Source organism: Coccidioides posadasii, chromosome 2 (genome assembly GCF_018416015.2).
Source record: "Coccidioides posadasii str. Silveira chromosome 2, complete sequence".
Lineage (NCBI taxonomy): Eukaryota > Fungi > Ascomycota > Eurotiomycetes > Onygenales > Onygenaceae > Coccidioides > Coccidioides posadasii.
This window is the reverse complement of record NC_089408.1, coordinates 5,364,596-5,392,340: the sequence shown is the minus strand read 5'-3', so window position 1 is coordinate 5,392,340 and position 27,745 is coordinate 5,364,596. Positions and strand designations below refer to the sequence as shown.

The following is a 27,745-nucleotide window of genomic DNA, read 5'->3' as shown; positions in this document are numbered from 1 at the left end:
TGTTAAGTACCAATCTGCTACGAAAGTAAATGCTTTGTGTTGGAGAGTACGTCAAGCGGTGCTTTTTGCCAGTCTCTGACTGCTTTTGCTGTACGGAGTAGAGACTAGTTATTGGCTTGAGAGCTCTCATTGCGCGTTCGACCCTTTCGCCTTCCTAACAATCAACAAATTCCGTTCTGAATTTCGTCCCTTTTTGAATTTCGCCCAACAGTGTAATACATCCTTAAGAATCCATCAGATTTAACCCATGTTAAAAGCTCGCCCAGACGCCGTAAACGGGGTACCTTGCTGTCTCCTCACGATGTCGCCGCGAAGTCAAAACGGCTTGGCGGGTTGGTTGATGACGTCACCGGCACCTTGGTGGCTTTTGACTCTCTGAAGTTGAGCTCTCTCAGATGCTCCTCTGGCCTAGTATATGTACTCCGGAGGAACGGAGGACGTAGCACTTCGAGCATTGGATTCCGGCTCTTTATGATCTATTTTCCTTACAAATATCTCTCTTTCATACACTACTACTCCGTACGGAGTACCATGAATCTGAAAGATTCATCGACGCGATAGCTCAACGAACGTTGCGATAGCTTGAGACTCGGAAATCATCCTCGTCGAGGATCCTGCATGGGCCAGCACTGTTAGCTACCAATGGGTCGGCTTAAACCCTCCGTCGTCCTTCCACCGCAATCCTTCCGTAAAGATGCTCGCGCGAAGCAAGCCAAGGCAATTATCAACCGGTCTATTCCTGCCCTGCTGGCATCCGACTCCAGAGCACGCAAGGGTGTTGAAAGCACAGAATTGATCGTGGACCCTCCTCCGAATGAGCACCCATTAAATCGCCGCGGATCTAAAGCGGCTCCGGACCCCGAGCACGCTCCTGAAAGGTCTAATCCGAGGATCAGTATTCATGCAGTGGATACAATCACTGCGGCACTTCGTCTCCATGCAGGAGCTCCGTCCCCTACTGCTAATGGTGTGGGGGTTTTAAACATGGCTTCTCCACTTCGACCAGGCGGCGGTGTGCTTAACGGTGCTACGTCTCAGGAGGAGTTTCTCTGCGTGCGCACTACGCTGTATCCTTCATTGCAAGAGTCGTTTTACCGACTTCCGGAGGTCGGCGGAGTGTGGACTCCGGATGTGCTTATTTTCCGAGATGGGACATCTGAAGGGAATAATTTAGCAAAGGGTAAGAGGAAGTATGTAGGGGTGGTGAGTGCCGCCATGCTCAGATTTCCTGAAATCGAAGAGGGAGAAAGAAGCTACACACACCCGGAAGAGAGGGAAGTTGTTGAAAAGAAGATGCGCGCTGTGATGAGAATATTCCAGGCGAAGCGCGTTGATAGAGTGGTCCTGGGGGCTTGGGGGTGCGGCGCGTACGGCAATCCTGTCGAGGAGATTGCGAGGGCCTGGAGAAAAGTGCTATTGAATGGATCGGGTAGGGATACAAAGGAGAAAGAAACATGGGATGGAATTGAACAGGTTGTTTTCGCAGTTAATGATATCAATATAGGCAGGAAGTTTGCTAAACATTTCGGTGAGGAACTTGTTGTGGAGAAAGTCGTTGACGAGGAGGTTGATCACCGGACGATAGACCAGAATGAGCAAGCCATCAAGGAGCTTAAGAGCAGGATTGAAGGTCTGGAAGCTCAAATCCCAGAAGCGAGAACGGAATTGTTGCGGCATCGTCTGCAGGAAATCCTGAAAGGGTTGAAGCTTCAGCTGGCCGGCAGGATGCTGGCGTCTGGTTACGGGGAGCAGGGTCAACCAGGGACCAGCCATCAGGGAGCCGATGACAGTAAGTATGAAGTTGAGAGAGAGGATACAGAGCAGATTGAGACCCGTTTATAACTCAAATCTGGACATACTTTGGTATTGCATATGTTTGAATGAGCGTCACATGCTGTTAACGTATGGGCGGTATGAGACCCGGCTTCACGTCTCTAGTCAAACTCCTAGACCAGTCCGTAGCTTATTATTTTAGTCGCTTCACATATAACTAATGCCCATCGATTAAGATTTCCCAGAAATGCGATCAAATTCGAATATTGCGGAGAGCGTGGTGGAACAGTTTCCCCATCGTTCGCGGGTCAAAATTTAATTCGAATTCCCGATGGCTCTCGGAATATTCACCCGGCTGCTCCTGTTGGAACAAACTTCGGCCTTGGAAGTTCCATTTCAAATGACGACCAACTTCATCTCTCCCAGACCCACGCGACAGACAATCTTCCTCATCCACAAAAGATGAGCAATGGTGCCACCCAGATAGTGAATCGATTGGCAAGAGCCAGTCGATGTTCTCGACTGGCCACGCCGTCTGCAGCAAAACGATACCTGTCCTCCGCACCCCAGAGACAGTGGTCCACGCCGCTGGCGAAGACCATCGCTGATGTGATAAATGTTCGTACGATTCTTCAATTGAATTTTGACCTCTTTTCGGCCCTCTTATGTTATGTTCTCTTTGGCGTACTGAATAATTATGGGGATGTGGACTAGACTGCCGGCCCGATCTCCATCGCTGCGTATATGCGACAATGCCTCACATCGCCCGAAGGCGGCTACTACACGTCGCGTGGTTCGACTGGGGTTGAAGTGTTCGGGAGAAGGGGAGACTTTGTCACGTCCCCGGAAATTTCACAGATGTTCGGTGAGCTTTTGGGTGTCTGGATGGTGACGGAATGGATGGCCCAAGGGAGACGAAGCCGCGGTGTTCAACTGATCGAGGTTGGCCCGGGAAGGGGCACTCTCATGGCTGATATGCTTCGAGTAAGTCGGATGTCGACCCTGACGAAAGATGAAAAGTGGCTCATGCGATTTGTCTGAAGTCTGTGCGAAATTTCAAGAGTTTCTCCTCGAGTATCGAGGCGGTTTACCTTGTGGAAGCGAGTCCTACTCTCCGGGATATACAAAAGCAGATGCTATGCGGGGATGCACCTATGGAGGAGATTGAAGTAGGGTACCGGAGTACGAGCAAACATCTGGGCGTCCCAGTTGTATGGACAGAACATATTCGGTCACTCCCACAAGGTTCGTTTCCTCAGAGCCCCGGAAGATTCAGAGACTAAGGAAAGACCTTTTTGGAACAGGTGATAATGATGTACCATTCATAATTGCTCACGAATTTTTCGACGCTCTTCCAATCCATGCATTTCAATGCGTTGCATCCCCTCCCTCCGAAACAATCATCACCCCGACCGGTCCTACTACGCTCCGTCAACCGCTCTCATCTAGCCCAACACAATGGAGGGAGCTAGTTGTGTCCGTTAATCCCGCATCGCAGATGCACGCTGAAAATCGCCTTGAATTCCGTTTGTCCCTCGCAAAAACGTCAACTCCGGCTTCAATGGTTATGCCTGAAATGTCTGAACGGTACAAGGCTCTGAAGTCTACCCGCGGATCGACAATTGAAATTAGCCCCGAAAGTCAGGGATATGTACAGGAGTTTGCCCGCCGAATTGGAGGGCATTCAAATAGCAAAATCCCTACCACCCGGAAACCTGCTGGTGCTGCATTGATTTTGGATTATGGACCATCGCATTCAATACCCGTCAACTCACTGCGCGGTATTAAGGACCATAAGCTAGTGTCTCCGTTCACCTCACCTGGTCAAGTCGACTTGAGCGCCGATGTGGACTTCATTGCTTTGGCCGACTCTGCGATCAGTGCCAGTCCCGGCGTCGAAGTCCACGGACCCACGGAGCAAGGAAGCTTTTTGCACTCCCTGGGTATATCAGAAAGAGCAGCGCAGTTAATGAAACGCGCTGAAGATGAGACTAAAAGGAAGAATATAGAAGCCGGATGGAAGCGGCTAGTGGAGAGAGGGGGGGGAGGCATGGGAAGAATTTATAAAGCTATGGCCATTATACCTGAGGCAGGCGGGATGAGAAGGCCTGTGGGATTTGGTGGACAGGTTCCAGCCTAAAACAGTTGTTGCAGATAGTTTCCTAATTAAATATTACGCGTAGTGCGCTGGTATGTACATACCGAGATTTCCCTGCTCGATGTATACACGATATTCTATTAGATAGTGATTTATCTATGCTAAATCCCACTTGGGCCCCAACAGAAAATGTCCGAGTTCCAGTCAACGCCTCTCCACTTATTCCAAGCCCAGCGCCATATTCAACAGTTGAAAAGAGACACCGATGTGTCTTCCAGTTTTTTTGTAAAATAGACAAGCGCGCTCAGTAATCCAACCAGATATCCTTCACATAAGCCTCCGTCAAACTTTGATCCTCTCCGTACTTCTCCTGCCAACGCAAAAAGCCACCATCGAGGACATAAACCCTTTGTTTGATTCCTTCCTCTTCACCAAGGACTCTGGCTCTCTCCCGAGCATATCTCAACGCCGCGGAGGGACCTCGCTGCTGACTGAGTGCGCAGTGAAAGACAACTTGTTCTTTATCTTTGAGGGTGCGGATGAGTTCTGGAATATGTGCCTCCAACGAGGAGCTGGGGATCCAAGTCGACGAGAGGATATGTCCTCCAACATGGTCTGCGTGACAAGCCAAAAAAAAAAATGAGCCAATATTCTTGAGGCGCTTTTGATGGGATCATGTGCGAACCTGAATCTCTGACATCAATGATGGCGACCTTGCTGGCGCTTGTGGAGGAGAGGAGCAAAGAAGAAAGGACCTCCCGGGTCATGCGGGGGAGGGTCGCGATGGTGATAGAAGCCATCATGGAGCGTAAAAACGGAAGGATAAGACGAATCTAAATAGATATGGAAAAATAGTTGACTTCTTATCCAAGGTGGCTTGAAAGAACCCCTTTTGCATATTCCGTAGTCCTGCTTGCAACTAGTCGTCCGGCTTCGCGGGGAGAAACCGTGATTGATCTGATCCTACCTCTTACTATCTTATCTTATCTATCTCACTAACTAACTAACTAACTAACTAACCAACCATGATTGGCCCATGTTAATTAGTAACAAATTACTTAATAATCAAAGTCACGTGATATATATGCTCGTCCAGGAAAAGTTCGATGGCAACTGGAATGCCATCATCACTCAATCAGTCGACGTGCCGTTCCTCTCCGCTCGCTGCACCCGCCGGTCCTTCCATCGAGTCTCGAATCCAAAGCTGGGCCTGAATTGTGGTTTTAGCAGACTGATTTCCACATCTCCTCCGCTATGGAGGTCCGACAATTCGTCAATGGCTTAATAAAAGCCCAACAGACACGCCGACAATGCCTCCGCCTCATGTCTGTCGCTTCCCCTTCTCGCTCAATGGCCGCACTATCAAAACGAACCCTAACCACAAGCACATCCGCTGAGGCTGCTGCAGCGGCGGCGACCTCAGCTCCTCATTCCAAATTTGGCAATCAGCACTTCGCACCCCCGAATGCGAATAACGCCCAAACCCCCTCCACAGAGAACGCAAGCAAGCCCGGACAACTAAACGAAGTCGACCAGATCCTTCGTGCCATCTCCGCAAACCCTATTCCCAAAACCAGCCCTGCCCCAAGTCCCCGACAATCGCCGCCCAGCGACGGCCTCTGGGGACAAGACATCAAAAACATGCTGAATATGTACGACAAGCGCCTTCCTTCGAGATCGGAGACCAAAAAGAGTCTTTCCTCGGCAGTAGAGCTACGTCTGTCGCCGTCTCTGGGCCGCACGGTGGCAGTGGATCATGTGCGGAACTTTGATGTTGGGAAGGCCCTGTCGCTAATGGAGAGCCGGTGCGCAGCGAACAAAGTGCGTGTTCACGAGAGAGAGCAGAGATTTTATGTCCGGAGGGGCCAGCTGAGGAAAGAAGTGAGAATGAAGCGATGGAGAAAGCTATTTAAATTCTCATTTCAGCAAACGGTTGCGAGATGTGAGAAATTGAGAAAACAGGGTTGGTAAAGGTAGTATTAAACACTGTTGCATTCACTTGGGATTATCTTGGGGGCTCAGTGAGGTTGCGGGGGACACTATCGTTGGTCGTGTAAATACAAGTGCCCACAGATGTCGACCATGTGCTGGATGGCAAAAACATGCTTGATGTTGTACCGGACGGCAGATGTCAGGAAGAACATCTGACTGCACTGAGGATACAATGGTTCTTTTTTCATATGTACTATTACGGGATTAGATGGGTTACTAGGCAGTTTATTTCAGACAAATACATGGATTCTGATATACACTCATATATATTTGTTAAAAGGAAACATTCACAAAGAATCTCCAAAATTTGCCAATCAATCTCGTTTTCCGCTTGAATATCCTCCGTAGCCCTGGCTTGCCCCATTCTTGCCATTGAATCCGTACCCTCCGTATCCATTCGCTTTTCCTCCATTTCCTAAGTTTATTGACACCCCACGGCTTTTTCGACCGAAAAATCCGCCTTGCCCGACAGGATGGCCCAGGAGTCCATCGCCATTCCACAGGCTACTCCGTCTCCGCTTATAATGGTCCCACCACAGAGCAACGACTGCTCCCAAACATCCGGCGCCCACAAACAAAAGGGAGTTATACACAAATTCGGAGAGCGTCATATTGGAACCCTGCGACATCCCCAGCCCAGAAACATTCGTCTCCTGAACCCAGCCAACATGAAACTTGAATGTCAACGGCTCACCACGTAGAACCTTTGCACCTTCTCCCGCCTTCCACGGGTCCCAGGGAACACGCACATCTCCAACCTCCATCTTCTCATCCCCACTCTTCTTCCTATCCGCCTCCATCACCACATCGACCGAGGGAATCGAATACGCCGCGCCCGCAACAATCTGTCCCCGCATCTTCTTCGCCTTATTCCCCGTCTTCCTCTTCTTGCTCCCGTCCGCCGACCTATGAATCAAAACATTCATATCCGACCAAACATGCAAATGACTTTTCTGCAGCGTCCCTTGCAGCGCAATCGTCAACGGCGTAAATGGTGCTGGAGCACCGCCCTCCATAAACGCATCGTGGCTACCTTCTCCCGTGGCGCCAGGGTCGAAATGTTTCGAGGGCTCGAGGAGTGGGACGGTGGGCACGCGACATGCCAGCGGGGCGTCGGAGTGGACGTAGTATTCAAAGAGGTGGTAGAGGGTGTCCGGGAGGGAGTCGATGGTGCAGGTTACAGTTTCGGAGACACCGTAGCGCAAGGAGAGCGGAGCGGAGGTTTCGTTGCAAGTGGGGAAAGGGATGTATTGGAGTTTGCCCGAGGAATCGGTTACCTATAAAAATTTTTTTTTTTTTTGGTAGAATTTAGTCAAATGGACATATTTTGCGTTTGGTCGGCGTGGGATAATGCCATTCGCGGGTGTTCATGGTTCCGGGCGAGAAACCGCATAACTTACATGTTCGCCGGCGTCTCTGCGTTCGGAAGAGCATCAATGGTTAGGTTAACTATATATCCCCGAATTGCAAGACGGTCGAAACCTTCTGCCTGATCTCACTGGGAAAAGGCAGGCCAATTGACTCACATCGTCCGGTTTAAACAACTAACTGGCACGCCCTGGCCATATTTATACGTCCTCTTCGCGAAATCATGGGAATGCGTCAGTCTGCCGGCAGACACCAACTCGCCGCACAGGAGGAGCAGGATGACTGCGCGGGCGTATACGAGTTGCGTAAAGGGCGATACTCTCGATAGTATGGACATGATTTGCGTTTATTCGGTCCGCTCGTCCCGGGCCGTTGGAGGCAGTGCGGGTTGGGGTTTCGGAGTTTCCAGGGAGAGTTGAAGGTGGGAACTCGGTGCCGATGGGCCAGCAGGGATGAACAATCTGTCCTCACACATTGATCAGAGTTTACAACCAATCATCCAAAAACAAAGAAAATTGTTTGAAAAGCGCTTTGAACCCCCTTGTTATTCAACGGTAAGAAGCTTCAAGAAAAAACGAAATATTGAAACGAATCACAGGTTCCATGCGCCGCATTTCAACCACACAGTGATGACACTAGCCCCATGCTGATTGATCCAAAATATTTTTATTCACCCTGACTTTACAGAGTACAGAGTGCTTTTTAAGGGCAAACGTACACTCATCCGGTTTTGTCAAGAGTTTTTATTAATTCACAACACTATGCTTAATACATAGCTATATGCACAAAACTATCTTGTAGTGCTGGATTGGTCTACTGCTGATAGGTTTACAGAAGACCGGCCTTCTTCTTGTAAGCGGCAATCAGCCCACTTGTGGAAGCATCGTGGCCGCTTCCTGCGCCCTTTGTCTCCAGCTCGCTTTGGATCTTCTTTGCAAGGACCTTGCCAAGCTCGACTCCCCACTGGTCGAACGAGTTGATATTCCAGACGGCGCCCTCGGTGAAGGTGACATGCTCGTAATATGCGATGAGAGCGCCCAGAGCGGCGGGAGTGATCTTCTGAGCGAGGATAGAGGTTGTCGGGCGGTTACCTGTGAAGGTCTTGTGAGGAACGAGGTTTTCTGGCGCTCCTTCGGCCCGAACTTGGTCGGGAGACTTTCCGACCATCAGAGCTTCAGCTTGAGCGAGGAAGTTGGAAGCAAGCATGCGCTGATGCTTGCCGTTTTCGACGGGGTTGTGTGATTCCGCAGCCATGATAAAGTCGGCTGGGATGAGCTTCGTGCCTTGGTGGAGAAGCTGGAAGAAGCTGTGCTGGGCATTGGTGGCAGGCTCGCCAAACAAGATAGCACCGGTGGTGTATTTGACAAAGTCGCCGGATCGGGTGATGGCCTTGCCATTACTTTCCATCGAGAGCTGCTGGAGGTAGGCAGGGAATCGGTGTAGGTACTGGTCAAACGGCGAAACCAGGTGAGTCTGAGCGCCAAAGAAATCACTATACCAAACGCTCAAAAGGCCTCCGAGAACCGGAATATTCTGTTCGAGGGGAGTCTCCCTGAAATGTTTATCCATAGCATGGGCACCAGCAAGGAACTGGTGGAAGTTGTCAAAGCCGATGTAAAGAGCAACGGACAAGCCAATTGCGCTCCACACGGAGTACCGACCGCCCACCCACGACTCGAAACCGAACATGTTCCTCTTGTCGATACCAAACTTTGTGACTTCAGCTTCATTGGTTGAGAGAGCGACGAAATGCTTAGCGATATGGGCTTCGTCTCTAGCTGTCGCGAGGAACCAGGCCTTTGCGGTTTGAGCGTTTGTGATCGTTTCGGCGGTCGTGAAAGTCTTGGACGCGATCAGGAAGAGGGTGGTTTCAGGGTCGGATTCTTTCAGTGCTTCAGCGATGTGTGTTCCGTCGATGTTTGAGACAAAGTGCACCGTAAGGCTGCGGTCAGCATATGGCTTTAGAGCCTCTGCGACCATAACTGGACCGCTGTTGATTGTCAGCATCAGTGGCCACTCCTCGTGCTGACGCTGCACAAGAAAAGGAGCTTACAGATCAGAACCGCCAATTCCGACGTTGATGATAGTCTTGATCTTCTTTCCAGTATATCCTTTCCATTCTCCGCTTCTAACCTGCTCTGAGAACTCCTTCATGTGCTGCAAAACGCTATTGACCTCCTCCACGACACTCTTCCCGTTGACCTGCATGGGCCCATTGGACACGTTGCGCAGGGCAACATGGTAGACGGCACGATTCTCAGTAAAGTTTATCGGATCACCGTTGAACATCTCATCGCGAAGCTTCTCGACACCAGCTTCCTTGGCCAGGTTGACGAGGAGCTTGAGGGTCTCATCGGTGATCAGGTTCTTGGAGAAGTCAAACAGGATTTCAGAGCCGTCTGCGGGGTTGTTGAACGTGCGGGAGAACTTGCTGAATCGCTGGGGATCCTTCTGGAACTCTTCCTTTAGAGAAATGTCCTTGCCCGCAGAGCTATGGTGCTCCTCGAGGGCCTTCCAGGCGCCCAGCGAGGTTGCTTGATCAAAACCAGACATGGCTGGGAACGAGAGCTTAGCTAGAAGAGGAATGTTGAACGTAGGGTTGAATTTAAGCTGATAGACGGGTGCAATTGAGCCCGGACGGGAGGTTCAGGCGCAGGGGGAGGAAAGCTGGCAGCAAGCTGGGCGGGAGAGATTTTCTGTTGATGTTACTCACCTGATGCACTGCAGGTATGAGGTAATCTCGGCGGGGCTGCCCCGCTCCCCTCCCCGGCCCAGGCCCTCTAAGGTTCGAGCGTCTGCCGGCGGTCGCCTTTCGCCAGCGCGCGGTGTCAACGGCGATCTCTCGTCGTCGTTCTCCATGCTGCTTGGTCGCGACAGCATCGCTTATCCCGGTGCGCCATGCGACCTCTCCATGCCGATCGTCAGTTAGTTGGTGACATGCATGTCCACTTGTTCGGCTGTTAGTGACAGCGCGCAACACGAGACTGGGGGTTTATGTACAGAGAGTATGTCCACTACTACCCTATCCCCCTGGGCATGCGTATTCTTGGAACACGTTGGAAAACACCGGCAATAGTTACACAAAAAAGGCTTTCTAATCAAAGTTTGCAGAAGCGTAGAGATGCTCCAATGGTAGATGCAAATCTACAAATCTATAAATCTATAACATGATACAAACAGTTTCACAAGAAATTCCGAACAAACCCAAGCAAAGCGACAACGGCGACGGCACCCTGTACGCCATTCTGCGGGCTGGCAGCGCCAGTGAATTCCGGTAGATCGGACGGCCTGTTCGGATTGCCGCTTCCAGGGATCGTGGCGTTGGGACTACCGGTTGGATAAGGAGGATGAGGACCACTTGGACAGACGTGAGTGGTAACGACTGGAGGCTTTGCGGAGGAAGGGTTGGCAGGCGGTGGAGGTGTGTTCGTAGCGGGCGGCTGCTGAGAAGGCTGCGGCTGCTTGGTAAGGCTCAGTGTTACGCTGAGCTTAGCGGCGCATTCCTCGGGCGACAGCCCCTGGGAAGAACAGTCAGTCAGCTATCCTGGATCTCAGGTACAATTTCAAAAGGGGTTGCTGGGGGCTCACGTCAGGACAGCATTTGCCTGCGGCCAGACAAAAGGAACCGGCTGGGCACGGGTCTAGAGAAGCTTTCAGTGTTCTAAGAAAGCCTAGAAACCATTGATATATTGGTTCCACCTACATCCTTCGCTACAGCAAGTGTCCCCTTCGTCAGGGCTGTAGCATACACCGCTCGTGGCACATTCGGTGAACCCGGCTCCAAACGCGTCTCCACAGGATCCGCCTGTACCTGGGCTTGTGCCAGGGGTGAAGGAACCGTCCTTTTGGCCCCGACGAGCCCGGAGCGCCTTGGTGTGAAAGGGCTCGACCTTCACCCAACTACCGGCAAGAATACCGTCGATTAAAGCGATAGATAAGAGGAAACTTCGAAGACGCATTCTAATTGATGGATAGTGTTATTTTTTTTAAGGGTGACGACTGGATTGGTCCAACGACACTGATTGAGGAAGCTTGTAAGGAGCAGAAATGGGGATATCATGAGCCCGAAGGGAAAGCTGTCCCTTATATACCTGAATGTCAGCAACAGATTGCTGCAATGCCATGAGAGAACCAAGATGAAATCAAAACTGAATAGAAGGATTCTATTGCGATTCAAATTCTCCAATAAGCCATGGCAATTGGACCACAGACTATGGAATTGACACTCTGCCAAAGCTTAGAGAAGTGGTAGCTCTGTAGAAGCGCCAGCTGGAGAGCTGCCGTGGCTCATCCTCACCGAGCCGAGAGCTTCGAGAACCGTGCTGCTAGGATCTAAGGTAATAAATAGCTAGCTGTCTCAATGGAAGCCAAAGTCATCGATCATTATCATCCTACCGATCGAAAAGCGTCGGAGAAGTGCCAGACACAATTAGCCGCCGGGCCCGTCTAGAACGAAAAAATGATGGTGCAGAGGCACAATGTTGCCAAAATAGAAGTCTGGTCAGCGTTTCAAACGGTAACGAGAGTCGCAACTGGTCGAAGGATGTTCTCATTCAGCCTGGGCTGCTTGGCGCCCCCAGTTCATCAGTTTGGTGATGTTTTCGTCCCTGGATCCGAGTTCCCTCACGGAAACTTTGCCGGAAGCCTTCATACCCGCGAACGTAACATCATATATCACGCACAAAGAGGCGAACAAAACTAAAAACTCATAGCCTAATTGCCTCAGGATTCGGCATAAGCTGTGCAAAGAATGCAATCACTGATTCCAGGAAGACATTGTAGGAGGTACTCTATGCCTTTCATGTCGATCTAGAATGTCATTGACCTAACACTATGATACCGACAATTCACACAATGCATGAAGTGATTCTTCGAGAATTCAGCTTCGACAACCTTTAAAAGACTGTTGACCCTACCTTTTCCTGCTAACTTGGTGTACCCTTTTCTCGGCAAACACTTGGCTTTCCCACGCCAACCCAGCCCGATTTTAGTCACAGAGTCTAGTTTTTCCAGCGCTTGAAGTCTCAGCAGAGGATCAACTTGATAATGATCCTCATGACCGAAAACGCTTTTTTCTTTTCTTTTTTTTTTTTTTTTTGGGGAAGGATGAATTCATGGCCAAAGTGGAGGGAATCGGTGTATAAATACCATTCTCAACATTTTTCCGGCACCGCATGATTTTTAAACCGCGAAAATCGTCCCACTACCTTGGTGGTTTGTTCTGAAGAGCGGATATGGGATGTTGAATGAAGCGAAAGCTTTAATTCCTGCTCCAGAAATCAATCCCATTCTGAATAAGATTAAAACGGTATAGCACGTACGTTTGTTTTGGTTATGTTTATTCAATTTCCATCTTTCCAGCAAAATATTAAATATTACTTTAGTTGTTCCTAGCAGGGGTCTATCTATATCTCGAGTGCATGCCAATGTTAGATATATATCGTAAGAGCCCCTTTACACACGTCTAGTTGGGGATGTTGCGTCGACCTTACAGCCTGAGGGCACAGGCTCCTTCATATACACATTGATCCTGTCGCTCCCACCGCAGTACTGAGTACTGTTCCCAGAGCAGAGGAAGCTGCAATCTGTTTCTGGCTGTTTGGAACTTTTCGGCGATAGAGTAGCACCACAATAACACTCGCTGTAGTACTCGACGCCGAAATAATTTGCCCCACCGCAGAAGGAAGCACACATTTCCACCGTCATCTTGTCGCTATACACAAAGCTCTCTGATAGCGCACGGCTGCCCCTCGAATCCTCATAGCATCCAAGGTATTTGTATCCCGCAATATCGAGGTTTATCGTGGGGATCCAAGCTGTGTTCTTATAGAGGTTCAGGCGATCTTGCGCGCCGCAAACCTTGGATTTATCGCCTCCGCAGGCCATGGAACATTCAGATTCTTCGACCTTAACGCTCCTTGAGCCTTTTGTATTGCCGCAAAAGCACTCCCTCCCGTATTCGAGACCGAAGAACTGGTAGTCCTTACATTGGCTGCCGCATTTCTCAATCGTCATTTCGTCGTCGGCGGACGCTTTCCCGGTAAGAGTCCTCGAGGCGACGCTGTCAGTAAAGCAGCCCTCGTAATTGAACTCAGGTTTGGTAGGGCCATCTGAGCCGAAGGACGCACACGTCGACCCTAACTCGGCGGTGCGCTTGAAACTGTCCAATATGACTTTGCCTCCGCTTGTCACGGAAACGTCAAATATTGTACTAGATTTCAAGAAGGGTTCTAGCGCATAGCTGCTTGAGAACAAGGTATATGGGCCGATGCTCCTTTGCTTTGTCATAGCGATCATCTTTGTCTTCAGCGCGGGGACAACACAGCAGTCTCGAGGTATTTTCATAAATAGAGCAAGAGTCACATTTGGCGATGCTACTGTGTCTCGGATCTTCGGGTCGGTCAGCCGTTGATAGAACGATTCAGGGCAACAAGTAGGGAGACTTACAGCAGCGGTGATTGTCAGATTACCAGCAGAATCGGCTTTGCTAAAGCAGCTCTGTTTAGGCTGGAGCATGATCGTGTCCTGTACACGATATTCGAATCCATTGTTGTCGTACACCTCTACCTTACCTGAGGCCAAAGTGATTTGTACCTTGAAACTAGAGATGGACGTATCAACCGGTAAACTGGCCGAGAATCCGTAGAACTGCGCACCTCATCAGTAGGTGATTCCATAAAATATGTATATATTAGATCAAGACAGTACGCACAGCAAACTTGTCGTCAAAACCCGCCGCATTTCCCTTGTGTTCGGTGCCAATTGTACAGGAATCGCAATCTGTACCACCTCGGCGATCTTTGAACAAGAGTTGCACTTTCGCAATTGCACTGGCTGGTTGATGTGTCGTCCTGACCCGAATCTCACCGGAGAAATACAGTGTACTACCATTTCCGGCCAGCGCGAGCTGAAGGTGCGAAGGTTTAACTTCGTATGGCGAAATGGGATCCGTCAGGCTCACTCCGGATGGAACAACCTCAATCATTCTTTGGAGCATTTTCGCGCATGTATCTCGGAACGCGGCTGCATCAGCCAACGCTGTTATCGTCTTGTTGTTGTCCGCAGTGAACACCTTCGTGTCAGAGTCTCGTGTATTCGTACGTGCAAGGGCTCCTGCCAGTGGGTTGGTGTGAACACCTTTTACAAAATCAGACGCTACCTTTTCGTCGAATTCTGGGGTCGAGTCAAACAACTGGAAATCATTTTGCACCGTCCCCGGTTTCACAATTTGGGGGAAATCCTGTGCATGAACTCCTCCTAACGTATGCCCGCAAGCCGTCAAGGCGATCATTTCGGAGATGTTGAATCCAGTTCGCGCAAACTGGTTGATAAACGTCCTCTGGGAGTTCTCAGGCTGTGGCACTCCAACAGGACCTCGAGAAGTCGCATCGATTCTTCCCGCTCTGACCTTGACTATCGGACCCCCGCAGGATCGAACGGCGGTGTGCACTCCCAAGGCTATCAGGTCGGCCATAGAGGCTCTTGGTGAGAAGAAGGGAGTGAAGGTTTCAAGGGTATTGTTGAATGTTGGGCCGGGATTCTCTCCTCCATTTCCACCTATCTCGTACATAATCGAGGCGTCCAGGCCACCGACGCCAGTGAAAACATTCCCGGTGGACATATCATGGAACGCAGTACGAAGCCATTCGGCGGACGCAATTCGAGAAGGGCCCTGTTTGGAGAAAGAGCATGGCGTTACGCCGGCAGCAAATCCTCGAGCACGGTAGCCGGTGTGGAGGAACATAAGATCTTCGAGTTCGTCGGCAGGCGAAGGCCACGTTGGGAGGGCCCATGTTTTGGGAAGAGCTGAAGCCGCCCATAGCGTCGCCAGAATTACGGCGATCATCATTCTGAATAGGTGTGGCTCAACTGACAACAATGGGTGCAGAGCCTACTTGACAAGTAGGTGACTCCCTGGTTTGCTAGGAGATCTCCCAAGTGCATAAGCATCAAACCCTTGCGTAAAAGCTTGTGTCCAGACTTGATGCAGGGCACAGAATAACCGGTACTTGTTTTATATGAATCCATATCGGATATTGTCCCACCCATGCTCAATCTTGCGGGCAGCGTGCAGGCACCCCTGCGACATCATAATGCGATTGCATAGTGCCGCGAAAGCAGCGCATTGTTGGCGAGACTCACAAGCGAAGCGAACTGTGCTCCCAGAGAAGCCCGTCACCACTGGGCACCCGCTATTTTAGCCTGCTTGCGACCATCAAGAAGCTTTTCTTGAGGGGACCTTTCTAAGGGGAAATGGATACTTCCAAAGAAGGAGAATTTAAGCAGACGCCCAATCATCCTTTTCCCATTTCCATTGCCCTACCGTGGAATTTCGGGATACTCCGTATATTTTGTCTCCGTATTTGACCAAGACATCGAGACGCGCTAGTCTCATATCTTGTTACCCAGAAAGCCGTGGAGCGCGATGACATGGGTGATCCCAGACCAATGCAACTGCGCTGCACGCGGTCCGTGCTAAACAAACGAAAGAGGGTCTCGCCATCGCCCTATTATAACAATGAAATCGCGAATCAAACTTAGTCGCATTCTGTCATGTTTTTCTTGCGAAAATAAGCCCGGTTATTTTGATGGCCGGAATCATTTTTCGACGTTGCGTTGGCGTTGTTTCAGCCAGAAAATTCTTTCCACTCCGCCTTGATGCTTCGAACTCTCTTTGTGCTCCGCATGGCGTCTATATTTGGCGATTTCTGTATGGACTACATACCACCGGCTGTTTTAGTCAGATCCAGGTTGAAACTCTGGCTGATATTGCAAAATGGTAGCTTTGTTCGTTGTTCTCAGGCAGATGAGGTCAACTCAGCCAGAGAAGCTTGAAAGTTTTTCTTCCACGGGGCTCAACTCAGTCAAGCGCGAGGCATTACGGAGTGGTTACTCCTTACTGATATCATATTACTAGTCTGACGGTACACACGACCAATAGTCCAGCTCTATAACATACACCGCTAAAATGCTCCTCCAACGCGCCCAAAAAGAAAAAAAAAGAAAAGAAAAAGAAAAAGGCAAGTTTAACATGGGTTTTAAAACACAACCATCTATGAGAGGTTTCGAGGTTTCGAGTCAAAAACAAACGCATCCTCCGACGCCACAGACTTGCACCAAGTATTAGTATCTTAGTAATTGAATATCATCAACGAAGGGTTGAGAAGCAAGGGAAGAAGAGCATGTGAAGCTAGAGTCACTGATAAAGGCACGACTGCTGCAATCTCCGTGATCTCCCAGCCTCTTGGAGCAAAGCAGCCCAGGTACACCATACCACCGATCAGAGGCAAGACGACGGCATACATCCACTTGAAGCTTTTGAAAATTTTGGGCATCTCCTTGAAGAAGTTAGAATCAACTTTCTCCTTAGCTGTCGCTCCCCATTCCATGTTGACACGAAACATTTGGGAGAGGATCGCCAAGCTGATGTGGAACGAGATGCCACCGAAAAAGATTGCCATCATCGGCGCCCATTTGAAGTTTTCGAGAAGAGCGCCCCATAGGCTCTTTTCTGCGAGACGGTAGCGGATAATGGCTAGACAAATGTTACCAAGGAGGGGAAAGACGAGGATGAGGCCCAGGAAAACTAGAAATGAGTACATTAGCATGATGCGAGGTTCGGTGAGGGCCGACATAAATACCTTTCCAGGATTCAAGATAGAACTTGTCCAAGCTGCCGTTGAGCCAGCCGACTAAGAAATAATTCATGACTGTCAATGGAAATCCAGATGCCAATGCATAATCTAAAACAAATCAGTTAGGGTCACGGGAGGTTTTACGGGCAGATTATGATCTCACATGAAGAAATGTACCCCAGAATCGTAATCTTTGATGATAGCTGCAAATTGCACCAAAGAAAGGTCATGAAAAGCCTAGTAAAGGGCCCTTTGTATATCCAGGTATAAATTGGATTGAAAACGAGCTCATTACATCCATATGCGTACCTATATCGATACCGTCAGTATTCCTGCGGACTGAACATATGTTGGGGGTCATTTGGAAACACGTACTTTTCCCAGCGCGCCAATTCGTCATAAATAGTTAGAGATACGCCCTCTTTAAACTCGTCACCGTGATAGCTTGCGAGTCGAACAATATTTCCAGCTATCTGTAGACGAAGAGCGATGTCGAAGTCTTCCGAGACATGACTTTCCGACCAATACGCGACATACCCGTCATCTTGTTTACCGACTGATTGGACCGCTAGTCAAAGTTAGCAAGCGGCAATTGCTTCCGATGACAATTCAGATGCCTACCCTGCCAACGAAGAAAAGCATTGTGCCCCACGAATGGAGCTGTCTCTCCGCTTCCAACTGCGAATCTAATTGCAGAATATATCAGGTTTGTAAAAAATGTGATTCCGTTCTCAAAATAATCCTCAGAAACCTGCATGACACCGGTTGAATGTTGAATAATCGCCACCTCCGGATTGAGAAACATCTCGGCAGCACCGTATAGTAAGCAGTCGACTGGCTGGATTGGAGAGTTAGAGCGAATATTTTCAAGATTTCTCCAAAACGGCAGACGTACCACTCGAGTATCAGAGTCCACAATCAGGATCGCTTCCCCTATGCGAATATCTCCGGCAGCTTTGACTCTGCTATCAGAGGCAAGAACTTCTTCCAGGGCCAGCTGGTAAAAGAGTTCTTCCCGGCCTACATCAACCATATCCGTTGTCTCTAGTGTCTCTGACAGCATTTCAAGAAGCTTATCTTCAACCTTATTGGAAATATTCAAGGCGAAGTTCATGTTGGAGGCTTTTTTAAATTTACCCTTTCGGATATATCCATCTTCGTTGTTCCTGGGTCGAGCCACCCAACCGATATTGTTGTCATGGTAATAGTTGATACGGTCTTCTCTTTCCTCTTCCGAGAGATATGCTAAGCCGTCGTCATTGACAAAAATTGTTGCAGCACCTGAAGACACATTCCCAGTTAGATATCGGAATGTAAGCAAGATCGAGATAGATAGCTCACCTCCATGAGACTCGTAGTGCGATATAGCCGCTTTCAAGCTTGTAATCGTTGGAATGATAACGCCGTTCAATGACTCAGTGTAAACGGGCATCTGGATTGTAAGTCGAGGAGGCTTGAAGCCCAGAGAGTAGGCCTGCGCAAGATCTGGCCGAAGGGCGGAATAAAATCGAGAATTTGTTTTTAGGGTTTTGATAGGCCCGATGGCCTGGAAAATATCGGTAAAGATTACAATAACAAAAAAGACACTGAAAAGCATAAAGACTGGTATAGTCGCAAGCAACCCCAGTCTTGTCCATTTTCCATCAACGAGGACTTGTAAGACAAGATTAGAGACACCGAAGCCTAAGATGAGAACAATGATTAAACATGATCCTAGGCCGACGAATATTGAACTTGTCAATGCGACCGGCCTATCTAACGATTCAACAGGGTTTGCAGCTTCTTCATCGGGGGCACTCGATGTCTGATTTACTACATCACCCGCCTCTTTGCTCCGCCGCGTCGTAAATTGATGTGTCGAGTTGGCAGCAGAGTGGAGGGGTGAGCGTTGAAGGGGGTACCGAGGAATCGACGAAGCAAACACAGACGTAGACGTTCCACAAATCTAGAGTTAAAAGGATCAGGTAGTGATTCAAGGCCGCTATGGGGCTTTACTTACAAAAGAGAGAAGTTTGCTTTCAACATCTTCCGCGTGGAGAAGTATTTTATCTAGCTCATCATGCCAGACCAGGAGAAATCCCTCCTCTCGAATAAAGGCTACGTATTGAAACTTCTTTACAGAGCTTGACGGGGAACAGGCAATATCTGCTAGGGAGTCAATAACCTGAACCTGGAACCCATTTGGGAGTACCAGTTCAGTCTGATTTTGTTGTAGAAGTGAGAGGATGATTCTGGTAGTCTCAGTTGACATTGTGAAAGCAACCGAGACATTGATCTTTTGCACAGCAGCGAGCAAGAGTGGATGCACATTTTCCGGTTCGGAAATATAACTCCCGCGAGACTTCCGGAGCAGAAGACCATGATACTCGACCGTTGGATCTGTGGGCAGAGAATACCATTGGTTTGTGGCAAGTCTCGCGTGAAGATATTTAATTATCTAGAGCAAAGTCAATGAAAAAACTGGCAGCCATGGGGTTGTAGATTAACAAACAGCTCTATACTTTGAGTCCTCATCAATTCCTGCTATTGTCATGCGGTTTTCAGATTGAGAGAATGGTCGGCTAGCAGTTCCTTGGGCAGAAGAACAACCAGAGAGCCTTGGGGACACATTTGCCGTGGAAACTTGTGCGGATGGCTGCGTAGACTCAAGGTTGTCCGATTTTGCACTTCTCCAAAACATCCTTGCTGTGAAGAGAGTATGTACCTATCCGATTCTCTCGGGGATAAACTTTGCTCTGGCTTGAAGAGAAGGGCAAAAGGTTAAAGTGATCAGGAACAGGTTTAATTCGAACTGACAGTCCACAATGTGAACTCAGATCAACGAGGTCATTTTGGGACCGGAGATGCCTGCTCGAGGTGATGAAGTACGTCAATAGGCAAAGTTGATTTGACACTGCGATTTGTCTCAGGCTCCGCTGAAGATGCCGCCCGAAAATTATCAGAGAGCCTCCGAAAACGCCATGGCTGCTATCTTATCGTGTTCGCTAAGGTGCGGCAAACCGGATGATCATAATTATAGATTTGCTGATCCACGAGTGCACATTTTCAGCTTCAGCCATGCTAGAGGCGGAGGAACAACGCATTGGGTCTCCATGAAAGCCAACCATGCTTTTTTTTTTCGAGACACATATTAAAAAGGTGGAGATTTGCGACAACCATCCCTGTAAGAGCAATCCGCTGGGTGGTCACCGAGTGTCTGGCTCGATGCATGAAATACGAACAATTCGAGAAAAAACAAGAGGCAGCAAGCGAAAATATGCATTTATTCTTGCTAGCGGGGGTCCGCGTCTCAATCCAATGCAACGATGTCTCCGGATTGACCAGGATAGACTCGAGCCTTTTGCCAGTGTCAAGGATGGAGGGCCAAGTTGTCCCTTTGGCCTGCAACTGGCGCTTGCATGGTTCTCGGACAAAGTTGGCTCACGAGTCGGAGGAGAATATTAGATTCAGTGGCGGGTTGGCCCTGCATCTCTCGAGTCGACCGCCAACTTGGGTCTCGACTGGCGTCCGATCGGGGTTGTCTCAAGGCCCCTGACGCCAAGCCTTGACCTGCAGCAGCAACTCTGGGATGCGCTAGCCCGGAGCGGATTAGGTGGGCTCCCGCCCGTCTGCGGGCCATCTCTTGCATCATCATCCAGAGTGAACCGTGTCGATCTTCCGGCAGATCAACATCCTCCCGCTTCTGAAGAAATCCAGGCACAATCGATCAAGACAATCGGAGCGGGAATCGAGACAAATGAAGCCGATGAACCTGCCCTCAATGAACTCAAAGCCTCCTTGTCACACCCGAACTCCAGCCATCACCAATCCACAGAGAGCTTTGAGTCTTGTGTTGCGCCAAACGAGGGTCTGATACCTCAATAGCGATGAGCTGGCAATGCTTGAAGGAGCTGATTCTTTGACTTGAGTTCATAGAGTTGCTCCCAGAGAAATCTTGCTCGAGGCGTCATTATCAGTGTGGCTGGTTCTGTTCCTGCTCATAGACATGTATCTATGATTCAGAGAACTGCGAAGATCTCTCCCCCAGAATTTTCGGGCTGGCGAATATTGAGAGCATGAGACGAGATATAAAAGCCCTTCATGCCCTTGTGTCTTTGGGCGCTTACTGCTAGACATCAGATCCGGCTTCAAAGGCATCGAGAGCAATCGTATCCAGTCTCTTTTGAATTCTCTACCCCCGGTTTCCTGCATTCGAAGCCATAAAAAATATGCATCTGACAACGGCTATTGCTGCCACTGCTCTTGTGGCTACTCCCGCTTGGGCTATTGGTTCATTTAATTTTCCAGACAACAATATTCATCACGGAGTTCACGAAGACAACCATGCTCCACAGGCTTGCCTCAGGGCTTGCTGGCATCGTCCCCGTTTATGTCCCGCGCGCATGGTATGTATTAGGTATTCAGGTATTTCCCCTAATTGAAGCACTGCTGACATTTATGACTTTAATAGATTGTTCTTAGAGTGGTATGTGTGCCATATTTCTGCTCTACGTTTCTGCTTACTGCAAAAACTCTTCACACACCATGAGAGGACACGTCAACAGATACATATCTATACTGAAATGAATTAACCACTACATGCATAATTGGGTACCCGTACTGATACACCTGTTAAAACTCATAGGGCAATTGCTGGACTTGCTGTCGACAGGGTCATGATGCGGACGACAACATGATACATAAGTTCTTCAAGGGTGGCCACCACGCAGAAAACGATAACATGATACATAAGCTTTTCAAGGGTCGCGGCCACGCGGAGAATGACAATTTGCTAAACAAACTATTCAAAGGTGGTGACCAAACGGAAAACAACCACGGGCACTTCGAGGATGATAACAACATGCACGAAGGCTTGAAGCACATACAATTCGGCGGCGGAGACCATCACGGTGACTCCAAGCATGGCCGCCACATGCACCACGACAAGGAATATGGACACTCCAAACACGGCGGCCATATGCAGGATGAGAAGAAACATGGTGACTTCATGCATGGTGGCCACAAGCATGATGGCCACAAGCACGGCGGCCATGGACACGACGGCCACAAGCATGGCGGCCATGGACACGGCGGCCATGGACACGGCGGCCATGGACACGACGGCCACAAGCACGGCGGCCATGGACATGATGGCCACAAGCACGGCGGTCACAAGTACGGCGGCCATGGACACGACGACCACAAGCACGGCGGCCATGGACACGACGACCACAAGCACGGCGGCCATGGACACGACGGCCACAAGCACGACGGCCACAAGCACGACGGCCACAAGCACGGCGGCCACAAGCACGACGGCCACAAGCACGACGGCCACAAGCACGACGGCCACAAGCACGACGGCCACAAGCACGACGGCCACAAGCACGACGGCCACAAGCACGACGGCCACAAGCACGGCGGCCATGGACACGACGGCCACAAGCACGACGGCCACAAGCACGGCGGCCATGGACATGATGGCCACAAGCACGGCGGCCATGGACACGACGGCCACAAGTACGGCGGCCATGGACACGACGACCACAAGCACGGCGGCCATATGCAGGATGAGAAGGAACATGGTGACTTCATGCATGGTGGCCTCTTGCAACACGGAAAGCAACATGGTGACTTCGTGCATGGTGACCACATGCAACACGACAAGGAATGTGGACACTCCAAACACGGCGGCCATATGAAAGATGAAAAGAGGCATGGTGACAAGCACGACGGCCACAAGCACGACGGCCACAAGCACGACGGCCACAAGCACGACGGCCATGGGCACGGCGGCCATGGACATGATGGCCACAAGCACGGCGGCCATGGACATGACGGCCACAAGCACGGCGGCCATGGACATGACGGCCACAAGCACGGCGGCCATGGACATGATGGCCACAAGCATGACGGCCACAAGCACGATGGCCACAAGCACGGCGGCCATGGGCACGACGAAAATGAATGTGGACACTCCAAGGGCGGCGACCACGGAAAGACATACGGACGCTTCAGGGGCAGGCACGGAAAGAACTGCGAGGCCTAAGTTTCTACTAGGAGAACGGAAAGTTCTTCTAGGATGGCATCGGGAGATGAAGCGGAGAACCGACCATATTTGTCCTATATTAGAATCCGAAGTGAGGCGGTGTCTAAGCGGGGATAGAATTTGGAACTGCAGTGGCTTTTATCTTTGTTTCTCTTGTCGGCAAGTTTCTATCTTCGATGTTGCGATCCGAGATGAACTTTGAATGTTGCTCCCATGATTGTTATTCTTTATTTCAGGGTGATTTGCCTGTCTTTACTATTTTATCTCGGGATCCTCGAGTTTATATATTTGTAATATTAAAAGCTTTTTTGTCAAACAAACAGGAATTTGCTGACAAGGCTCAATCAAGCAGGGAGGCCAACAATTCTTGTGATGCTCGAGTAGTAAGTGTTTTATGGCGTTCATCGTAGTTTGAAGGACATTTTGGACCTTCATGTGCCTTCTAGGCAGCATTCTTATGCAGGAGTTGTCTTTTCAAAAACAAGGTGTCTTGACTTTGACATTGTGTGGAGGTATCTCTCAAAGTAGGTTTGGGTATTTCGCACCATCATCTGACAAGGTACATTTCTCGAAGTCGCCGAGTGCAGGTCCGGCAGCATTGCATTTACTTGTGAAGGGATTCATTGACCTGAATGTTGAAACTAAGTTTGTTGGCGACATGAAGGTCATGTATGTATGTGTCAAGTCAACGAAAGTTCAGAGAGACCTACCAAGCTTTTCTAACAACATGGTTGTCCCCGAAAGACCGAGACAGGCAGCTTGAGTGCATCCTGACAAGAGATTTTCAAATGTTTCTCTATCCCCTTTCTCCAACTTGCCCTGTTTTCCTTCCTGAATCAATCGAAAAAACATAATGCCAAAAAATGCCAAACAGCGCTTGCTTCGAAAGCACCGCCGGTGCGGTCCAAGCCCTCGTTCGCCTGAGGCAATAGGCTGGCTGTCGATCTTTGCCATGGTATATCGGTACTGCCTGTTGCTCGCGGAGGCCCTCGCTCGAGTAATGTCAGCACTTCATCCTAAGACCGCATATCCTCGGCTTCTAGGGATGAGGCGACAAGTTGGTCGGAGCAAACCCCCGGGCCCCGGGCAAAAATAGCCCTTCGATTGCTGGATCTGCACTTGTACCGCCTGTTGCCCGCCCGGCGCGGGGCATCTGAGCCGCAGAAACTTGGACGCTGGTGCCCATAACTCCTCTCGCTCTTATGTGGTGTTTCTCTCCCAGAATACCCCCAAAAATCCGGGGTACCTTTGTGGACATTCACATTTGACATTCAATCCTTAACTTCGGTATGAGGTAAACACATTAACACCCTATATTTCGTAACTCCAACGTTAAAAAAACTTAGGACTTTGGTCGTTATTGAACTTGTTTAACTATACTCTAAAAGAAAAGCTTTGGTATCTTTAGTTAGAGCAGCCTAGCTGGGCAAGAAGAATTTCTTTCTAACCTGGAGTTCTAAGGAGATATCCATAGCCTACTGGGCCAGTGATAACACTAGACCAAGTGTGCCCTTGGTTTCGTCACATTGTTCCCCGGGGGGTGCGGTGGGGGAAGGGACAGCGAAAGCGAAAGGTCCCCTATCAGAATGAAAGAATGCACTACAGAGTACTCCGTACGCAAGGAAAATTTGACTATCATTCCTGGTCGTCAGCATATATTTTTTTAAATTGACAGTCCGGGAGTTCAATGGAGGCAGTGCATGCTGGAGCTGTTTCACAATCAAAAATTTCCCAACAAAAAAACCAGTGTCATAAAAACAGATCCCCCGGTTTGATATTGAATCAAGATGTCTTGGGCACGGACATATTGCAGAGGCTTTTGAACGGAACTCCGAACAACATCCTCTATCGACATCGGCTGACGGGTACTCAACTCTTGGCATGTGTAGGGCTATCACCATCGGGCAATGATTGGATGGAGCCGTGGCTTTGAAAGTGACAGAGTACGGAGTACGGAGGAGACGAAAGATAAAATAAGCGAGAAGCAAGTGGTCTCTTGATCCAAGCGAGCCATATCGCATTGATTTGGATCCTGAGATTAGGGAGGCTCGCTGAAAGGGACAGAGCGATTGGGGCCATAAATACGGAGTACTCTGTATGGAGTACGGAGTCGTAAAACTGTGGATCCCGCTAGCATGGTTATTTCGTGCATTGAGATGGCACCAAATTCTCCTGTTTCTGCCACGGTTTTGAGCTGAGGCGCAAGACATGGAGCTAGCGAGGCACGTTTTGAGTCCTCCGCTCGCAGTCCATCAAAAGACTGACCCACCCAATGGGGCAATTGGGCTAAGAGAACCCCAGTAATTAACAAGCGAAGAATTGAGGTCGGTGAGCTGCTGCCCGCTGACAAGCAACAGGAGTGACGGCGTTTTTTTGGCGGAAAGCGAGACATGAGGTCGCAGCCCCAGCCCAATTTGAGCTAGGCTGGCTTGGCAGAGTTGCTCTCGGCTCGCCTTCCGGGGGTGATCGCCGCGGATTTTCTGCCACGCCAGGAATGATGGCAAGCTGTGGGTCAATGCAACTGACAGGGGGCCGGGGGGTATAAACATGGCCAAAAAGAAAAAAAAAAGGAGAGTTTTACCGCGCTGCTTGACAAGCCAACCACTTGAGATAGCAGGCGAACTTTAGAGCGTATTATGAGACCTGTGTACTCCATACGGAGTACGGAGTACTCCGTACAAATACCAGCCAGCAAGAAGCAGTTAATGGTAGACGTGCTTCTTGAAAGGGCTTTCTAGTGATAAGCTAAAATCTGTCATTGTTAAACCACATGGCACATAATTATGGCAAAACATGCCTAGGGTCAAACAGAGAAAATAGTATAAAAATGCCATCCTGGGAGGAGAGTTGGACATCGACAGCCATTCGTCAACACGAGTTTTGGCGTAATCCTGCAGCAAAGACCTCATAAAGGGCCGCTTTCCCCTACGTCTCACGAGAGACACTTACCACAAGAATAGGATTGCTGCCATGGAAAAGCCCGCCCGCGCCCCTCGGAACCCTTTCTCTGACAGCGCAGCCGCATCCCTGAGAGCCGCATCCTATTCTTCACAGCCGTCGGATATCCCGTCAGGATCCAGACAGGCTGCACGACGCCAGTTTAAGTCCTACAGACTAAATGGTCAGTATGAAAGGCCATGGTTGAACGACAGGAAACTAAAGAAGACTCGGGTCGGCAACTATATCATTTGGGGATTCGTCGTTGCAGGCCTAGCGTTGAGTGCGTATATTAACTTTTCCGTCAGCCAGAAGGTGGCACGGCATGAGGTACGTTTAGCGGGCAACGAATAACTCCTTCATGCTGACCCAAAACCGTAGTATTGCCTCATTCTAGATGACCAGTTTTCATCGCTCAATAGAGACGTATGGAACCACGAGGTTCAGGTATGTCTCTCTCTCATCGCAATTACATTCATTGTGAAACACTAAGCAGAGTCACTAGATTGGCGGATTTGGCACGGGCGCTTTTGACTGGACCACAACAGACGAAAGGAACTCTTTTGTTGACAGTGAAGGGCTTCACATTGTGCCGACTTTAACCACGGAAACGACTTCAATCACCGAGGCACAGCTTATCGATGGATATACGCTGAATCTAACCAGAGCTGGTGGAGATGGGTCTTGTACGGCAAACACCAACGAAGCATGCTCGATTCGATCGAATAAAACCCTAGGGTTAATTATCCCTCCAGTCCGGTCGGCCAGACTGAACACGAAGGGAAAGAAGAGCATCCGCTATGGCCGAGTTGAAGTGGTCGCCAAGATGCCACAGGGAGACTGGCTCTGGCCTGCCATATGTAAGTAAAGCCCCTTCTAGTGGAGGTTCTTCGCTGATTTACTTCTTATCCTAGGGATGATGCCTGTGAATGAAACCTATGGTACCTGGCCTGCAAGCGGCGAAATTGATATCGCAGAGAGCCGGGGAAACGATGTCGACTATAGTCTTGGCGGCAGGGATGTCGTGTCAGGTTCTATACACTGGGGTCAGTGCATCCTCATATTTTGCCCCGTTTTTGGGGACACAAGAGTTCATGGTCTGAACGTTCGCAGGGCCAACACCTGAGACCGACGCCTTTTGGAGATCAACTCGCGGGAAATCCATCCGTCGGACTGATTACACCAAAGGATTCCACACCTTTGGCCTCGAGTGGTCCAGGGATTATATGTTCACATATGTCGATAGTCCGCTGCAGCAGGTGCTCTATTGGAAATTCAACAAAGACCAAACAATGTGGCAACGGGGTGAATTTGAGGGAGTAACCGTCAATTCATCTTTGCTTATGGATCCTTGGTCACAGACAGGAAACTCGAATACTCCTTTCGATCAGCCGTTTTATCTCATTTTGAATGTCGCTGTTGGCAGCACAAATGGCTGGTTTTCAGATGGCCTCGGTCGGAAGCCATGGACTGACGAGGGCCTGGCAGCCTCGGACTTTTACAAGAGTAAGCTTGCGGACTTTTCTTTTTTTTCCTTTTTTCTTTGCTTTTTCTGATCTTTTTATTCTTGTCTCTTGCCACGTTCGCAGCCCTAATCCCACTTGGCAGGTCTCGACACGTTTTATCCCACTTGGCCGGAAGATAATGATCGAGGGATGACTGTCAAATCGGTCAGGATGTGGCAAGAAGGTCCATGTAGCTGAAAAAGAACCAGCCCGGTTTTCTTCTTTCCCCGAGTGATATCGAAATTTGCCTCCGGGTGTAACCGTATAACGCCAAGCCCAAACTTGGATCTAGAGTCAGAGTTCTTGATGTGGAAGAACAGAGGCCATGCGGAGCATGACGCTCGAACTGCAGTAGTCAACCATCGAGCCAACGACCCTGGACGACAGGCCCTAACAAAACGACTGGGGC

At 49.6% G+C, this 27,745-nt stretch overlaps 10 protein-coding genes across 10 annotated transcripts; 4 read left to right on the top strand and 6 right to left on the bottom strand.

The window, feature by feature from the left end:
- The first annotated feature begins 557 nt into the window (after positions 1 to 557).
- Positions 558 to 4,160, top strand: D8B26_004186 (uncharacterized protein). Its single transcript, XM_003067816.2, has 5 exons — positions 558 to 1,789; positions 1,976 to 2,391; positions 2,488 to 2,757; positions 2,817 to 3,018; positions 3,078 to 4,160. Exons 1-5 carry the CDS (start codon positions 643 to 645, stop codon positions 3,911 to 3,913), a joined length of 2,871 nt encoding a protein of 956 aa, XP_003067862.2. The 5' UTR covers positions 558 to 642; the 3' UTR covers positions 3,914 to 4,160.
- D8B26_004185 (uncharacterized protein) lies at positions 3,979 to 4,803 on the bottom strand. Its single transcript, XM_003067817.2, has 2 exons — positions 4,557 to 4,803; positions 3,979 to 4,486 (listed from the first exon to the last, which is right to left on the bottom strand). The coding sequence occupies exons 1-2, from the start codon at positions 4,672 to 4,674 to the stop codon at positions 4,176 to 4,178; spliced, it is 429 nt and encodes a 142-aa protein (XP_003067863.2). The 5' UTR covers positions 4,675 to 4,803; the 3' UTR covers positions 3,979 to 4,175.
- Positions 4,804 to 5,010: 207 nt separating this feature from the next.
- On the bottom strand, positions 5,011 to 7,601 carry D8B26_004183 (uncharacterized protein). The gene is made up of 3 exons (XM_066124402.1): positions 7,390 to 7,601; positions 7,264 to 7,279; positions 5,011 to 7,140 (listed from the first exon to the last, which is right to left on the bottom strand). Exons 1-3 carry the CDS (start codon positions 7,566 to 7,568, stop codon positions 6,178 to 6,180), a joined length of 1,158 nt encoding a protein of 385 aa, XP_065980483.1. The 5' UTR covers positions 7,569 to 7,601; the 3' UTR covers positions 5,011 to 6,177.
- D8B26_004184 (mitochondrial 37S ribosomal protein bS21m) lies at positions 5,126 to 5,842 on the top strand (the record flags this gene model as incomplete). Its single annotated transcript, XM_003067818.2, has 1 exon — positions 5,126 to 5,842. One exon carries the CDS (start codon positions 5,126 to 5,128, stop codon positions 5,840 to 5,842), a length of 717 nt encoding a protein of 238 aa, XP_003067864.2.
- A 151-nt stretch (positions 7,602 to 7,752) lies between the features above and the next one.
- PGI1 (glucose-6-phosphate isomerase) lies at positions 7,753 to 9,940 on the bottom strand. The gene is made up of 2 exons (XM_003067820.2): positions 9,285 to 9,940; positions 7,753 to 9,221 (listed from the first exon to the last, which is right to left on the bottom strand). The coding sequence occupies exons 1-2, from the start codon at positions 9,782 to 9,784 to the stop codon at positions 8,060 to 8,062; spliced, it is 1,662 nt and encodes a 553-aa protein (XP_003067866.1). The 5' UTR covers positions 9,785 to 9,940; the 3' UTR covers positions 7,753 to 8,059.
- Positions 9,941 to 10,342: 402 nt separating this feature from the next.
- D8B26_004181 (uncharacterized protein) lies at positions 10,343 to 11,367 on the bottom strand. The gene is made up of 3 exons (XM_066124401.1): positions 10,935 to 11,367; positions 10,820 to 10,872; positions 10,343 to 10,749 (listed from the first exon to the last, which is right to left on the bottom strand). The coding sequence occupies exons 1-3, from the start codon at positions 11,188 to 11,190 to the stop codon at positions 10,414 to 10,416; spliced, it is 645 nt and encodes a 214-aa protein (XP_065980482.1). The 5' UTR covers positions 11,191 to 11,367; the 3' UTR covers positions 10,343 to 10,413.
- Positions 11,368 to 12,685: 1,318 nt separating this feature from the next.
- Positions 12,686 to 15,080, bottom strand: D8B26_004180 (uncharacterized protein; the record flags this gene model as incomplete). The annotated part of the gene is made up of 2 exons (XM_066124400.1): positions 12,686 to 13,879; positions 13,944 to 15,080. 2 exons carry the CDS (start codon positions 15,078 to 15,080, stop codon positions 12,686 to 12,688), a joined length of 2,331 nt encoding a protein of 776 aa, XP_065980481.1.
- A 1,019-nt stretch (positions 15,081 to 16,099) lies between these two features.
- D8B26_004179 (uncharacterized protein) lies at positions 16,100 to 19,548 on the bottom strand. The gene is made up of 9 exons (XM_003067823.2): positions 19,358 to 19,548; positions 18,866 to 19,303; positions 18,208 to 18,811; positions 17,762 to 18,147; positions 17,488 to 17,704; positions 17,242 to 17,434; positions 17,030 to 17,175; positions 16,873 to 16,974; positions 16,100 to 16,817 (listed from the first exon to the last, which is right to left on the bottom strand). Exons 1-9 carry the CDS (start codon positions 19,544 to 19,546, stop codon positions 16,363 to 16,365), a joined length of 2,730 nt encoding a protein of 909 aa, XP_003067869.1. The 5' UTR covers positions 19,547 to 19,548; the 3' UTR covers positions 16,100 to 16,362.
- Positions 19,549 to 20,980: 1,432 nt separating this feature from the next.
- D8B26_004178 (uncharacterized protein) lies at positions 20,981 to 23,448 on the top strand. The gene is made up of 3 exons (XM_003067824.2): positions 20,981 to 21,251; positions 21,317 to 21,331; positions 21,491 to 23,448. Exons 1-3 carry the CDS (start codon positions 21,075 to 21,077, stop codon positions 22,892 to 22,894), a joined length of 1,596 nt encoding a protein of 531 aa, XP_003067870.2. The 5' UTR covers positions 20,981 to 21,074; the 3' UTR covers positions 22,895 to 23,448.
- A 2,416-nt stretch (positions 23,449 to 25,864) lies between these two features.
- On the top strand, positions 25,865 to 27,741 carry D8B26_004177 (uncharacterized protein; the record flags this gene model as incomplete). The annotated part of the gene is made up of 5 exons (XM_066124399.1): positions 25,865 to 26,161; positions 26,213 to 26,278; positions 26,337 to 26,691; positions 26,746 to 26,877; positions 26,945 to 27,741. The coding sequence occupies 5 exons, from the start codon at positions 25,865 to 25,867 to the stop codon at positions 27,385 to 27,387; spliced, it is 1,293 nt and encodes a 430-aa protein (XP_065980480.1). The 3' UTR covers positions 27,388 to 27,741.
- Positions 27,742 to 27,745: the final 4 nt, after the last annotated feature.

Excerpts from the sequence above, each read along its gene's own strand:
- D8B26_004181 (XM_066124401.1), bottom strand. The coding sequence starts at position 11,190 with ATGCGTCTTCGAAGTTTCCTCTTATCTATCGCTTTAATCGACGGTATT. Across the intron at positions 10,873-10,934 it reads CACTTGCTGTAGCGAAGGAT|ACCCGTGCCCAGCCGGTTCC; the intron begins GTAGGTGGAACC and ends AAGCTTCTCTAG. Across the intron at positions 10,750-10,819 it reads CAGGCAAATGCTGTCCTGAC|GGGCTGTCGCCCGAGGAATG; the intron begins GTGAGCCCCCAG and ends TGTTCTTCCCAG.
- PGI1 (XM_003067820.2), bottom strand. The coding sequence starts at position 9,784 with ATGTCTGGTTTTGATCAAGCAACCTCGCTGGGCGCCTGGAAGGCCCTC. Across the intron at positions 9,222-9,284 it reads GGAATTGGCGGTTCTGATCT|CGGTCCAGTTATGGTCGCAG; the intron begins GTAAGCTCCTTT and ends GACAATCAACAG.
- D8B26_004185 (XM_003067817.2), bottom strand. The coding sequence starts at position 4,674 with ATGATGGCTTCTATCACCATCGCGACCCTCCCCCGCATGACCCGGGAG. Across the intron at positions 4,487-4,556 it reads CATTGATGTCAGAGATTCAG|ACCATGTTGGAGGACATATC; the intron begins GTTCGCACATGA and ends CTTGTCACGCAG.
- D8B26_004178 (XM_003067824.2), top strand. The coding sequence starts at position 21,075 with ATGCATCTGACAACGGCTATTGCTGCCACTGCTCTTGTGGCTACTCCC.
- D8B26_004186 (XM_003067816.2), top strand. The coding sequence starts at position 643 with ATGGGTCGGCTTAAACCCTCCGTCGTCCTTCCACCGCAATCCTTCCGT. Across the intron at positions 1,790-1,975 it reads CCATCAGGGAGCCGATGACA|TCGCTTCACATATAACTAAT; the intron begins GTAAGTATGAAG and ends TTATTATTTTAG. Across the intron at positions 2,758-2,816 it reads TCATGGCTGATATGCTTCGA|TCTGTGCGAAATTTCAAGAG; the intron begins GTAAGTCGGATG and ends ATTTGTCTGAAG.
- D8B26_004179 (XM_003067823.2), bottom strand. The coding sequence starts at position 19,546 with ATGTTTTGGAGAAGTGCAAAATCGGACAACCTTGAGTCTACGCAGCCA. Across the intron at positions 18,812-18,865 it reads AAAGCAAACTTCTCTCTTTT|ATTTGTGGAACGTCTACGTC; the intron begins GTAAGTAAAGCC and ends TTTTAACTCTAG. Across the intron at positions 17,435-17,487 it reads TGCTTTTCTTCGTTGGCAGG|CGGTCCAATCAGTCGGTAAA; the intron begins GTAGGCATCTGA and ends AACTTTGACTAG.
- D8B26_004183 (XM_066124402.1), bottom strand. The coding sequence starts at position 7,568 with ATGTCCATACTATCGAGAGTATCGCCCTTTACGCAACTCGTATACGCC.